The 14,818-nt window shown below is 44.7% G+C and overlaps 1 protein-coding gene across 6 annotated transcripts in view; it reads right to left on the minus strand.

Moving 5' to 3' along the window:
* The window catches only part of NSMF (NMDA receptor synaptonuclear signaling and neuronal migration factor), a 71,511-nt gene that overhangs the window by 34,856 nt on the left and 21,837 nt on the right, over window positions 1-14,818 (minus strand). For 4 of the 6 annotated variants that reach the window (XM_034793678.1, XM_034793676.1, XM_034793677.1 and 1 more), the window contains exon 3: window positions 4,878-5,357. The exons of 1 other annotated variant lie outside the window; for it this stretch is intronic. In XM_034793678.1, the coding sequence (XP_034649569.1) occupies window positions 4,878-5,357 (480 nt within the window). The remainder of the gene's footprint in view (window positions 1-4,877; window positions 5,358-14,818) is intronic. One more of the 6 variants, XM_034793679.1, reaches the window with a different exon arrangement.

The raw sequence follows: 14,818 nt of genomic DNA on the forward strand, positions 1-14,818 counted from the left end.
AGTTGGTTTTGTGTTGTATGGTTGAAGAGAAACCCCTAGATATTGAGCCCTGTTACTGCCAATTCCAACAGGCAGAAGGGTTACACTTATTAAATAAATAAAGTAAAATTATTTAGTTTTTATTTGAATAATAATGACAAACAGATCTAGTATTAAAGATGGGGTTGCAGCTGCACACCAAGGTGAACAGGAAAAATATATAAAAAGTTGAAAATAGAAAGCCTCAATACTGTTGTAAACAAAAAGGAAGGTTATGTCCTTTGGGCTCAGAAAAATGTATGTAAATAGCGCTGACCTGACATTATCAGGCAGATACAGAAGAAATTCATGCTTGTAGAGAAAAAGCCCAAAAAATTAACGTTTATAATTTAGTTAACAAAGTACAATATTAAGGACTAAGAGTAAATGTGTATATATAGCCAAACTTTATATTAGTAACACCAGATTCTTTAATAGTGCATTATCATATATGCCATAAGTGTTGAAATTGTAGACATAACTAGCCACCCGATGAACCAGTATAATATAATTCAAACAGTTGCTAATGTATTCTGGGAAATGCTAGCATAGCTCAAGTTTTTCCTTCTTTCCTTTCTCTTTTACTGGTCATTCTGAGAGAAAATATTCCAGGTAACAGTTTCTTTTCAATTTTTCCCATACCAGGCCTCAGGGGGAAAAACGCCCAGAAAAAAACCCTCTGTTTTTCCCTTTAAAAAGTTTCCAGTTTTTGCAGATCCTCACATCTCTATCCAAAACCTCTGACGAGGTGCATATGGAGCGTGCTATGAAGCCTGTCACACTCACCCAGGACAGCTGTTGGCTGTTTACACCAAGGCAGTGTTTGATGTGAACTTTCAGGCTGTGAAACAAGTCACAGGACCCCTCTCTGCAAAGAACATGAGTAGATCTCTGAATTGCAGAATGAGACACAGATGAGCAAGCGACTGAGGTTTCTGCCTGCCATTGAGAAGGCAGCACAAGAAGTGACAGAAGCCAACTGGCCTTCAATAAGCTCACATATAAGTGAGGAAAACTGATGCAGTTATTATCAAGAAATGTAAAGTTGCTGTTTTTGCTGAGGTTTAAGAGCCAGGTCCCGCAAATCCCTTACACATCTGTGTAATCATTACTCAGGTAAGCAGTGCTACTCACATGAGAAAGCACTATTAATGTAAGGGTTTGCAAGATCAGGCCCAATGCCACCCAGTTGGTTCTAGTTCTTCTGAGCAAACAGTCATTACTTTTCTCATTCTCAGAAGTAAAGTTTCAGAAAGGTAGAGGCCATTTGTCTGTTTAGCAGAGGCCATTTCCCCTCACAAGGTTGCATAGCTGAAAATATATCCCTTAAAGTCTAAGGAGGCAAAGTCTGCATGGAGAAGATCAGAATGGAGAACGGAATCTTCCAAGTACAGCATTTGTTTGGCTTTGGGAATTCTGTTTTGGGTTTTTTTTCCAACAAGTGAATTTTACAACCTACCATTCTCATGGCTTTGTCCCATTGTTTCGTATTGAGTAATCTGTAAGAGCTCCATTCCTGCAAAGTGCATTCTTTAATATTCCAAAAAAATGGTTTAAAACATAAATATACCAAGTTTAGAATGTTATCCCTTCCTGGCTCACACTGGACCCAAATTATGAGCGGCGTACTACCTATACAAAACCAAATCCCAAAGAGAATCTGGGCTCTCACTCTGATAAGTCCAGCCACAGAAACTACATTCTTATTGTGCTCTCACACAACCCTTCTCTCGGTCATTACACACAAAACAATCCCTTACCAGGGCAGAGTCATGCGTGACAAAAATGAAGGAAAACTAATCATTTTTTGTACAGAAGAAACCAAAATAATAAATTAAGGCCAACATTTTCAAATGTGGATTTTTAAGGTTAAGCCTAGATACCCATATGATAGACACCAAATAAAAGTGCCCTTGTTTTCACTGGCCATGGATATTACTGGGAGCTGTGGTGTTCAACACCTTGGAAAATCCAGGAGTACTTGTGGAACCTTAGAGACTAACAAATTTATTAGAGCATAAGCTTTCATGGACTACAGCCCACTTCTTCTGATGCATATAGAGTGGAATAAATATTGAGGCTATATATATACACACATACAGAGAGCATAAACAGGTGGGAGTTGTCTTACCAACTCTGAGAGGCCAATTAAGTAAGAGAAAAAAAACTTTTGAAGTGATAATCAAGATAGCCCAGTACAGACAGTTTGATAAGAAGTGTGAGAATACTTACAAGGGGAGATAGATTCAATGTTTGTAATGGCACAGCCATTCCCAGTCCTTATTCAATCCTGAGTTGATTGTGTCTAGTTTGCATATCAATTCCAGCTCAGCAGTCTCTCGTTGGGAGTCTGTTTTTGAAGTTTTTCTGTTGTAATATAGCCACTCGCAGGTCTGTCATTGAATGACCAGACAGGTTAAAGTGTTCTCCCACTGTTTTTTGAGTATTATGATTCCTGATGTCAGATTTGTGTCCATTAATTCTTTTGCGTAGAGACTGTCCGGTTTGGCCAATGTACATGGCAGAGGGGCATTGCTGGCACATGATGGCATATATCACATTGGTAGATGTGCAGGTGAACGAGCCCCTGATGGTGTGGCTGATGTGATTAGGTCCTATGATGATGTCACTTGAATAGATATGTGGACAGAGTTGGCATCGGGCTTTGTTACAAGGATAGGTTCCTGGGTCAATGGTTTTGTTCAGTGATGTGTGGTTGCTGGTGAGTATTTGCTTTAGGTTGGGGGGTTGTCTGTAAGCGAGGACAGGTCTGTCTCCCAAGATCTGTGAGAGTAAAGGATCATCTTTCAGGATAGGTTGTAGATCTCTGATGATGCGCTGGAGAGGTTTTAATTGGGGGCTGAAGGTGACAGCTAGTGGTGTTCTGTTATTTTCTTTGTTGGGCCTGTCTTGTAGGAGGTGACTTCTGGGTACTCGTCTGGCTCTGTCAATCTGTTTTTTCACTTCAGCAGGTGGGTATTGTAGTTTTAAGAATGCTTGATAGAGATCTTGTAGGTACTTGTCTCTATCTATCGCTTACAGACAACCCCCCAACCTAAAGCCATACCATCAGGGGCTCGTTCACCTGCACATCTACCAATGTGATATATGCCATCATGTGCCAGCAATGCCCCTCTGCCATGTACATTGGCCAAACCGGACAGTCTCTACGCAAAAGAATTAATGGACACAAATCTGACATCAGGAATCATAATACTCAAAGACCAGTGGGAGAACACTTTAACCTGTCTGGTCATTCAATGACAGACCTGCGGGTGGCTATATTACAACAGAAAAACTTCAAAAACAGACTCCAACGAGAGACTGCTGAGCTGGAATTGATATGCAAACTAGACACAATCAACTCAGGATTGAATAAGGGCTGGGAATGGCTGAGCCATTACAAACATTGAATCTATCTCCCCTTGTAAGCATTCTCACACTTCTTATCAAACTGTCTGTACTGGGCTAGCTTGATTATCACTTCAAAAGTTTTTTTTCTCTAACTTATTGGCCTCTCAGAGTTGGTAAGACAACTCCCACCTGTTTATGCTCTCTGTATGTGTGTATATATATCTCTTCAATATTTATTCCACTCTATATGCATCAGAAGAAGTGGGCTGTAGTCCACGAAAGCTTATGCTCTAATAAATTTGTTAGTCTCTAAGGTGTCACAAGTACTCCTGTTCTTTTTGTGGATACAGACTAACACGGCTGCTACTCTGAAACTTGGAAAATCCAGGGATTTTTCTTTACAATAGTCTACGTATAAATTTTGGTGCCTAACTTCAGGCAGCCAGATTTGAAAACGTGGTCCCTTGTCTAATCTTCATGACATTTTACATGCACACAGATAAGGATATGATCCAGGGAAGAGCCATCGTTTGAGCTCCCTTATATTTTCTTCTTCTTGCAAACAAGACCTGAGCCCTCCTGTAGTTAATTTGACTCCTGTCTCTTAAAGTCTGTGCTGTTTGTAAAAAAATAGTCAAGAAAACAACGTGAGCACCTTTGCCACACAGTCAAACATCTCCTTTCTTACTGGCATAGACTAGATAGAGATAGACATACAAGTATTGCATTAAATGTAACACACATACACAGCGTACGTATTGAGGTGTAAAATGTGATGAAAGCTTTAGATATTAAAGAAATCAAAGAATTTCTTAGTCCCAGATGAGGACATTTTATATCATTTTGCCTGAAGATGCTCATGGTGCGAGTGTGAGCGGCAAACAGACCACTGATGAGGAAAGAAGTACAATTTTATATCACTGTCGTGTCCATAGAAAGGCACTGTATGGTATCACACTGCAAGGGAGCACTGAACTATGTCACTCCACCCACAATAGAGTTTCCAGGGAAGCAGTATATTACAGAGTGTCTGCCCAATGTAGCGTCCATCAAAGACACTTTACAGCATCACCATACAGAGTTTATTGGATGGTGCAATAGGCTTCCTTATGGACACTCTGTGGCATCAATTAGTGCTAGTGCTGCTGCTGCTGCCAGGCTGGGAGCTGAGCCAACAGCAGGACTCCCATTGGTCACATCAGGAGCGTTTAAGGCTGGGTGCTCTCCACTCTGAGGACCTTGCTCCTGCTGCCAAACAGAAGATCCCAATAGTGCATCCTCCTGACTTATTCTATGCTCACTGTTTTGCCACCTCCCTCTGCCCAGTGCTGGCACCACATACTAGCAAAGCACTCAATGGAAAGCCCAAGGGATACTGGTTCAAGTTCTCTAGGCCAATCACTGTTCCCTGGAGATTCATTTCTGAAGCTGGGAGAGAGGTGCAGCAGTCCATGTCAATAGGAACCATTGTACCCTTCGTGCACACAACATCCACACTCACTTACCAGACACTCGATCAATACTATACATCCTCTCCAGTTTTTTCCTACGCCATCCTGTCTCGCTGGACTGGTGCTGCTCCAGGTCAAAGGAGTGCTGGGAGTGGGCTGCCAACTGAGCACAGGTTGGGCACTCCTTGGAGCCCTGCCGACTGCCTGCCCAGCCTTTGCAATGCCTGCTAATGTTGTGAGAGCTGCCAGCGCTCTGCAGAGGCTGGCCATGGTGGCAGTCCTCTCGGCCAGTGCCTTTCATCACCACCAATTCCATGCTCTCGTTCTCGTGGTCTGACAGCATCGGCCTCTCACCGGAGATAGTATACACCCGTGCGTTCGGCCCCTCGCTCGGGATCTTCTCGGCCTGCTCCTCAGAGAAGCTTCTCTCAAACTTGCCATCTGAGATGACGGACAGCCTGCGCTTGTTCTGAGCTGCCTGCTGCATCTCAGGGGAGTCTTCCTGTCCAATATAGGAGTCCGCTAACAGGTGATCTGAAACAGAGGGCACACTTGGTATTTATCGCTTAGACCCTTGGCTTACCCCAGGCACTGACATAGTAGGTGCTATGGAGCTGTAGCCTGTGTTATCTGTGTAGAAGGGGGAGAAAGAGAGGAGGGCAGATACACCTGTGAAACTAGGCAGTAGAATGTGTACCCATTGCCTTCATAAATCTCGACAACTGGTGCTGAACAAGAGGCATTTCTTGCAGTTGTGCCTATTTTATTTCCTTGCAAATGTCCCAAATACAAGAAAGGGCTGGAAGCTGACAGCAGGGGAACAAACATCTTCATGGTTCTGGTCTTGAACTTGCAAATGCTTACTCCCTGAGCAGTCCTATCAACTTCAACAGAGCTGCCCACCTAAATAGGGGCTACTTAGGTGAGGAAGGTTCATAGACAGGGCCCTGACTTGTGGAACAAACACCAAAGGCATGCATGCACCCAAAAGCATGCCCAAACCTTTCAGCCTATTCCCAGAGAGCAGACCCCAGCAACGACCATGGGAGAGGGAGGAGAGTTGGAAGGGCATTCTGAATAATGGCATGCAAACATGTACACACCATCCAACTTGGCTCTGGTACTGCCACAATGCACATGGCTTCAGACTGTTCCCAGAAAGCAGGGATTGCCTAGGTCAGGTGTATAGACATGGGCAGCCATATTGGCAGAGTATATGTCCTCTGGACTCTGGGAACAAGCTATTGGTATGGGCATTCTTCTTGCACAAAATTGTTTTCTGCATCCGTTATTTAAAAACAAACGGAAGGAGAGGGGCAAGCATCAGAGATTTCAGGCTGATTTTCTGTATGCACAACAAATCCAAAGAGGAGTGGTGATGGGAAGCCCTTTTCTAGGTGACACCACCAGCAAACAGCCAGCATCACTGTTTGTAAACCATGTTTGCATCCCTACAAAAGCTGCACTGAAAGGAAGAAGCAATGACTCCTTGCATGGAATAAATGTAGCCAGAGCTGAGCAAGAGAGAGAAGCCCAGCATGTGGAGGGGAATTACAAATGTAATCTCCTTTCAGAGCACATGCAGTAAGTGAAATGCCAGGAAATCTCTGCATTATTCTTTGCACAGACCCAACAGCTGTCGCCACCCATCTGCCAGCCTCTTTCTTTCTTTTCCAAGAGAGCTGTTTAATCATTTTGTGGGGGGTTTGGGCAAAGGAGGTGCATTCCCTGCCAATTACTTTTTAATGAGATCCCTAGCTGCTTCCCAACTGAAGGAAGGAGAAGCGCAAGGAGATACTAACTTCTAACATGGACAATAAAAACCAAACCCAAACCTTTGCTTCATTAGACTTTTAATGAAAATGTTTCCTCTAGCAGCTGAGCTGTGATTAGAAAGAACCTCTAAAAGATTTCAGGATCCCGGCCAGCCCCGTAACTACCCTCCAGAGAGTGCAGGAGCTGGCCTGGATGAATGGAGTAGCCTTAGGACAGAGACTGTCTGTGATGCATCTGCAAATAAGTCTGCTCCATTGAATCATCCAACCCATCTCCTCATCCCTACACTCGACCCCACTTTCTTTTCCCCTCCATTTGGTCCCTCCATTTGACTGGGGGAGGTGCTCTTGTGCCGGTGACACGCTGTCTGGATTGACTGGGAGGAGAGTCCTTCCAAGCTGTGTCTATTCTATGCAGCGGCGGCTCTATGTGTTTTGGCACCCCAAGCACAGCAGTCAGGCGGCTTTTGGTCCGCTGGTCATGCCGATTCGGCGGCATGCCTGCGGGAGATCGGCCAGTCCCGCGGCTTCTGCGTACCCGCCGCCAGATTGCCACCGAATCTGCGGGACTGGCGGACCTCCCGCAGGCATGCCGCCGAAGGCAGCCTGACTGCCGCCCTCACAGGGACCGGCAGGCCGCCTCCCACGGCTTGCCGCCCCAGGCACATGCTTGCTGTGCTGGTGCCTGGAGCCGCCCCTGATTCCATGGCTCTCGGACTAGAGGCAAGTGTGGATCCTGCACATGCAGTGAGGACTAATCTTGTATGGTTTGTTCCAAGGGCTGAACACTGATCCCAGCACTGCCCCCACCTAAGATGTCTGGTATTGCGCACACGCTACGTGACCCTCAGCTCCTTTCCCTGCTCCATAGGAACACAGCACAACAGCCACTAGGCCCTGTCAGAGGAAAGTGTTTCTGGGGGGCCAAACTGGTCATCCTGTTCATGGCTATGGGCTGAAACGGTTTAAGGAACAGTTCAGGTCAAGACCCATCCAGTTCATTTCACTTGTGACTTGGTGAGGCCTCAGGGATAGTACAGTTTTCCTGCACCCAGTGGCAGCTGTGATCATCTTTTCATTGCATTCACAGGGGAGGTTTTGCTGGCAAATCATCTAACTGCTCCCCATGACCCCACGTCACACACTGAAAATGTGGAGGGTAGAGGAAGAGAAGCATTCAGGTAACCGTCTGCTACAGTCAGACATGCACCACGGATAACAGCAGTATCGTGGATAGGACCTCCATCACCAACAGCACGAACCCCTAGTGCTCAAGTGACAGGAGTCACTCCATTAGCTGTAGCTTGTCACTCAACAGCAGACTCCTTGTTCCCCGGGTTCAGATAGGACTGGGAGACTGGACATCCCACACTAAGCTGGTTTAGTACAAGCTCACAGACTCCGCAGCGGCTTGTGTCACTCTTCACCCCTAAGAATGCAGCAAGACACCAGAGAAAGGAGTTCTTACACTGCAGCTTTCCATTTCTTCTCCAGCTCCACCTCCAGCAGTGATCCAGAACCAGCATGCCTTCGGCAAACCACCACCACTCTGGCTTCTATTCCACCCAGACCATACAGCACTTGCAGCTTTGGCAAGGGCTACACACACCAGAACCTGTGTTAAAAGCTCAGACCAGTGCTAGGCCTGTACCTCTCTGTGTTACACGTTAGTACCTGCACAAGCACTGCAAGATCTATCTGGGTGCACTCAAACTAGAGAAATCGTGATACATAGCAAAACACAGACAGCTATAGATACTCATGGCCCATTCAAAGGTTACCTGTATGGATTAAATATCACATGGATTAATTTCAGTTACAACACAGAATGCAAAGTGTACCATGCTCACTTTATATTTATTGTTGATTGCACTGTAAAATAATATTTTTCAATTCACCTCATACAAGTACTGTAGTACAATCTCTTTATCATGAAAGTTGAACGAACTTACAAATGTAAAATTATGTACAAAAAAACTGCATTCAAAATTAAAACAATGTAAAACTTTAGAGCCTACAAGTCCACTCAGTTCTATTTCTTGGTCAGCCAATCACTCAGACAGACAAGATTGGTTACAATCTGCAGGAGATAGTACTGCCTGCTTCTTGTTTACATTGTCACCTCAAAGTGAAAACAGGTGTTTCCATGGCACTGTTGTAGCCGGCATTGCAAGAGATTTATGTGCCAGATGCGCTAAAGATTGATATGGCCCGTCATGCTTCAACCACCATTCCAGAGGACATGCGTCCATGCTGATGACAGGTTCTGATTAACAATGATCCAAAGCAGTGAGGACCGACGCATGTTCATTTTCATTATCTGAGTCAGATGTCACCAGCAGAAGGTTGATTTTCTTTTTTGGTGGTTTGGGTTCTGTAGTTTCCGCATCAAAGTGTTGCTCTTTTAAGACTTCTAAAAGCATGCTCCACACCTCATCCCTCTCAGATTTTGGAAGGCACTTCAGATACTTAAACCTTGGGTCGAGTGCTGTAGCTATTTTTAGAAATCTCAGATCAGTAGCTTCTTTGAGTTTTGTCAAATCTGCTGTGAATGTGTTCTTAAAATAAACATGTGCTGGGTCATCATCTGAGACTGCTATAACATGAAATATATGCAGAATGCAGGTAAAACAGAGCAGGAGACATACAATTCTCCCCCCAAGGAGTACAGTCACAAATTTAATTGACGTATTTTTTTTTTTATGAGCATCATGAGCATGGAAGCATGTCCCCTGGAATGGTGGCCGAAGCATGAAGGGGCATACGAATGTTTAGCATATCTGGCACGTAAATACCTTGCAACGCCAGCTACAAAAGTGCCATGCGAATGCCTGTTCTTACTTTCAGGTGACATTGTAAATAAGAAGCAGGCAGCAGTATCTCCTGTCAATGTAAACAAACTTGTTCCTCTTAGCGATTGGTAGAATTAGAAGTAGGACTGAGAGGACTTGTAGGCTCTTAAAGTTTTACACTGTTTTGTTGAGTGCAGTTATGTAACCACAAAAAATCTGCATTTGTAACTTACACTTTCACAATAAAGATATTGCATTTCAGTACTTGTATGAGGTGAATTAAAAAAATACTATTTCTTTGTTTATTATTTTTACAGTGTATATATTTGTAATAAAAATAATATAAAGTGAGCACTGTGCTCACTTATAATTTAAATCAATATTGAAAATGTAGAAAAACATCCAAAATATTTAATAAATTTCAATTGGTATTCTATTCTAAGTGTGATTAATCGCGATTAATTTTTTGAGTTAACTATGATTAATTGACAGCCCTAATCACATCCTTATGATATTAATTATATACACTTCATTGATAGGCCCACCCTGTGCATCTGTCAGACGAGCCTGCAGATTGGTGTTAATAGTGTGAATTTCTAAGCAGTCTCAAATTCTGATTTCAGAACTTCAATGATTGACACTGCAGTCTGTCGGGTTACTCCAGATTTACACCAGTGTAAACGACAGCAGAACTGGCCTGACATCTGATTCAACCTGTAAATTGTGAAAGTTAAAATTCTTGTGAAAATATTCCTAGTTCTAACTACTTAAAAAGTGTGATGGAATTTGTTAAAGTTGTAACTGGAGGGATGGATGGATTTTCCTACGTCTGTTCCTTTTCCCTGATTAAAAAATGGTTTGACTTCTAAAGAGCAAGGAATTTTCACACAGAAATATTGTACATCTCTATAGGCCACCTCCATGTGCTGCCTCTCTCAACCAATTGGGTGGCTAATTATTTCTCTTCCTAGCCAAATGCTTAGCTACATGTAGGAAAAACAATTTCATGTGCCAAGGGAATAGGAACAGTTAATTAATTCTTTTTCAACTGAAAGTTTAAATCCACAAAGGAAAGTTAATAAAAATGTAAAAACTGGGTTTTTTCATCCATCAGTTCCATGAAATCACCACCCTGCTCAGAAATGAACCCATGCTCATCACAGGTATGCTGAGTCTGTGTGCTGGATCGTTCCTCCTGCTATGCATCAGTAGTCCTGTGCCTTTGTGTGCTCACTGGGTGTTTGAAGAGTCCATCTTGCAACTGCAATCCTGTTCCGTCTTCGCCTCTGTTCCTGTGAGAGATGAGGTTCAGTTGCCAGGCGGATGAGCACTGTGGTGGCTTTGGCTTGGTTATGACAGAGCGCTGGGTTTATGGTTTGTTCCCCCAAGGGGAGCAAGTCAGAGCTGATACAGGAGGCAGAGCTACTTCCCTCCAAAGCTGAATAAAACATTAGCTGTGGTGATGTTCACTGCAGGGAGCAGAGAAGCAATAACTAGGAGCTTTTTTGGAACTGCCTTCTAAGAGTCATCTGAAGCAGACCTCTGTTAACACCCTCTTCCTGGTTACTGCTGCTCAGTTTCATTTCATCTCCACGTTGTTCTTGCCACCTCTCCCACAACAAGCTGTTCCACCAATAGCTATGCCAGCCCTAGGGCAGGGACTCAGGAAATCTGGCACTGTGCCCTCCTCTCTCTCGAGGCAAATGGGAATGGTGTAAACTGACTTGTTAATCACTCCTGTTCTCCCTGCTTCCCCCCCACACACACACACACAATAAACGCATGCCCTATAGAATCTTATCTACTTAAGTACATTGGAGCAGGAAGATGAGGGCTCCTAGAGTGGATTCCTTTTCATCCTGATTACTGCTCCCTTTGGAGCATAGAATATCAGCGTTGGAAGGGACCCCAGGAGGTATCTAGTCCAACCCCCTGCTCAAAGCAGGGCCAGTCCTCAACTAAATCATCTCAGCCAGGGCTTTGTCAAGCCTGACCTTAAAAACCTCTAAGGAAGGAGATTCCACCACCTCCCTAGGGAACCCATTCCAGTGCTTCAGTTTGGCTGTCTGGTAACACTGACTGGTATGCAATGGCATGACACATGGAGTTTGAATCTCAGGGCCAGACCCCAGTTGCTGTTCATCAGCATCGCTCCATGGCACTTAGCAGAGCAATGCCAATTTACACCACCTGAGGATCTAGCCTTCTGCCTCCATGGCTAGTCTGTGCTTGGCCATTCCTGCAGAGATTGCTGACACCAGGTAGTGTCATTTGTGGTGGTTTTTTTAGTGGGGATACTTGTCCACTAGGAACAGGAGACCACGAAGCCTCAGACCAAAGAGCAGATGGTAACAGATGTTACCTAGCTGCCCACAGGAGCTGGATCTGAACAGGCCATCAAGAGGCTGAAGGTTCAATATCCCATTATCAGCCCTGTGATCCATCCACTAGCCCAGCCCACTAGCGTTGGTTTATTCACTCCAACATCTTCCTCAGAAGTTTCGAAGTGACACTTCTTTCCATACTGGTTTTGCTCATTCCTATCTGGCAAAGAGTGGTCTTTCTTTTTCCAATTTGCATGGAGCACAGGCCCACACAGCTCTCACATCATGAGCATCACTGATTAGACATTGCCAGTGACACCAGCATAATTCTGTGAATAACATTTATTAACCCATTTGTGATCCCTTGACTGGATACAGAAACAGAACAAAAATATTTCTTGGTCACTGTCAGCGCAGTCTGGATTTTCACCAGCTAAAAATCACATACTTAGACTCCAGAGGACTTTCTCAGCGTAAAATAATTTTAAAACACTGTAGGTCAAATGGAGTGCATTGTCTGACCCAATGACATGTTCCTTTAAATGCTCTTTTTTTTACAGAGACATTGTCAAATGAGGAAAACAGCATTACCTTGCCCTTGCCTTCTTGCACTGCTGTACTGACTCAGGACCAGATTCTCAGCTGGCTGTCACCAATTTACATCAGCTGGGGATCTGGCCCCATATAGCAGGCCAAACTCTGTTCTGTATCAGCCCTCTGACTTCAGTGAGGCTGCACAGGTTGTATGTCAGAGCAGAATTTGGCCCACTGAGTGAGGACAGCAGAAGATAAAAAGGAGCAAATCTATTAGCAACCAAACTGAGAATGAAAGTATCCTGGCTCCAGAATCCCAAACCCAGCACTGGAGACAAAGAAGAGATGAGCATCTAGATAAACCCCACCGTCTTAGGGAGCAAAGAGGAAATAACTATCACCTCAGATTTCAGAAGATGTGTGTTTCCTTTTTTTGCAGTGATGCTTCTCTGGCTATTATATTTCTCCAGCTATATTATAGCTTTGCCATTAAATGAAGGGACAGCTATTGCCTCTGGGCCCTTAACGATGTGAGATGGAAAGGAACAGCAGGGTTTGAAAACTTGGATTTGCAGCTTCTTTCAAAAATGCATCCATGTGGTTCATGTTAGGGCAAATGAATGTTCATGAGTTATGGAGATACAGGCTGCATCTGAAAGAATCGGGCAGAGTGATGGGGACCGGTCAGAATCGGGCAGAATGTGAACTGAGCAAGTTTCCCTCAGAGAGCTCTGGGAACACTTTTCAGTCTTGCTTGACACACAATACCCCCTGCAATTCCAATCTTGAACTATCCTACATTTCTGCTGATGCCCCTCAGTCCTGACCTGCAACACCTGTGGTCATTCTCTTCTGGGCTCCCATGAAGCTCTGCCAGTGCATCTTAGCCACAGTGCACAGCCTCCGGCTATTTCAATTCTGCTCCTCCCAACACTGCTAATTCATCTACATCAGGGATCGGCAACCTTTGGCACATAGCCCGCCAGGGTAAGCGCCCTGGCTGGCCGGGCCAGTTTGTTTATCTGCCGCGTCTGCAGGTTTGGTTGATCGCGCCTACCACTGGCTGCAGTTTGCCATCCCAGACCAAAGGGAAGTGGCGGCCAGCACATCCCTCCGCCCACACCACTTCCCGCAGCCCACATTGGCCAGTGGGAGCCGCGATCGGCCAAACCTGCAGACATGGCAGGTAAACAAACCAGCCCGGCCAATTCAGTAGAAGAGGTTTTATTATGCGATTTCCAGTAGTCTCTGCTGCTGTTCAGCTAGGAGGAGCTTGAAACAGCCTCTCACTCATAATATTTCAGTGTTTTCACTTCAGCTAAAACCTAGTGCAAAAAATAAATAATTAAAGGAAAAGTGACCCAACGTTTTCTGATCCTTTAAAAAAAAAACACCACAAACACTCTCCACTCCTCCAACAAAAATCGTTCTTGCTAAAGTTACACACTGCAGTACTCTGCAGACTCCTGTCTGCCTATACCTAAGACTGGAATTTAATTCCATAGGGAAGGAGGAGACTATCTACCATTTATAGCTTCAGTGACTGAGGGATGGGCAGCCAACTGCACAAGCATTGAACAACAGCACCCCAAGCAAAGCCTTCCAAATAAATCACAGTTCGCCAAACCATCCAGACAGTGGCAGCTGGCCCATTCTGCTGATATACAATTGGTTTGCAATGATTTATCGCACCCCCAGGTCCCTGCCCTATCACACACATAAACTCTCCAGACACATGCACGTGAACACACACACACACACACACACACACTTCAAAGGCAAAAGCTACCTATGAAAGACAATAGATTATCAGATCACCGGTGCAACATGAAGCAACAGTTTGGAACCGCCAAAGCTACAGGTTCAGCCGCTTTCCCTCCCCAGCCTCTGTCAACACAAAACCAAAAGGGAATATCACACTCCGATCATGGGTGTGGCACAGGTGGAATGAATTCAGAGGGTGTCAATGCTGCTGGCATCTCAATGGAGGAGCTTGTGTCTGGATGGGGAGTCTCTGGGCTCCAGCTTTCTGCCTCAGAGTTGAAGGCTTAGCTGCACTTGGAAAAGAAGAGGCATCCCAGCTGGAAGACTCCTATCTGCTTGCCCTTCAGCATGAAGTCTGCACCATTGCCAGCTCTTGCTACCCAAGTGTCTACCCAGAGAGCTATAAGGCTTCTATCACTTCTGTATCTGAGTGCCTCTAGCTCCCCCTGACTCTAGTGGGAAAAGGCAGGACGAGTCTGATCCTAGGGGCAAGAAGATGTCCCTATCAGCTCCTTCTGCCCTCCTGGGACTCCATCTGGGGCAGAGGGGAGTGAATTTGGGTGGGGGGGGGGAGAGAGAGAGAGAGAGCAGGGATCGATTGGAGTGGATGTAATGGTGGAACATAGGAGGAAGGCAACAGAGGAGCAATTTAGACTGAAGAAAGGGGGGCAGTTAAAAAACAAGAGGCAGGCAGGCAGCACAATGAAAATAGAGTGAGTTACAAGAGGGAAGAGGAAGAAATGGAAATTCTTTTTCAATAAGTGAAAAATATAATTTGCATAGAAAAATCTAGAGCCAAAATATTG

The sequence above is a fragment of the Trachemys scripta genome, chromosome 17 (genome assembly GCF_013100865.1).
Source record: "Trachemys scripta elegans isolate TJP31775 chromosome 17, CAS_Tse_1.0, whole genome shotgun sequence".
Taxonomy (NCBI): domain Eukaryota; kingdom Metazoa; phylum Chordata; order Testudines; family Emydidae; genus Trachemys; species Trachemys scripta.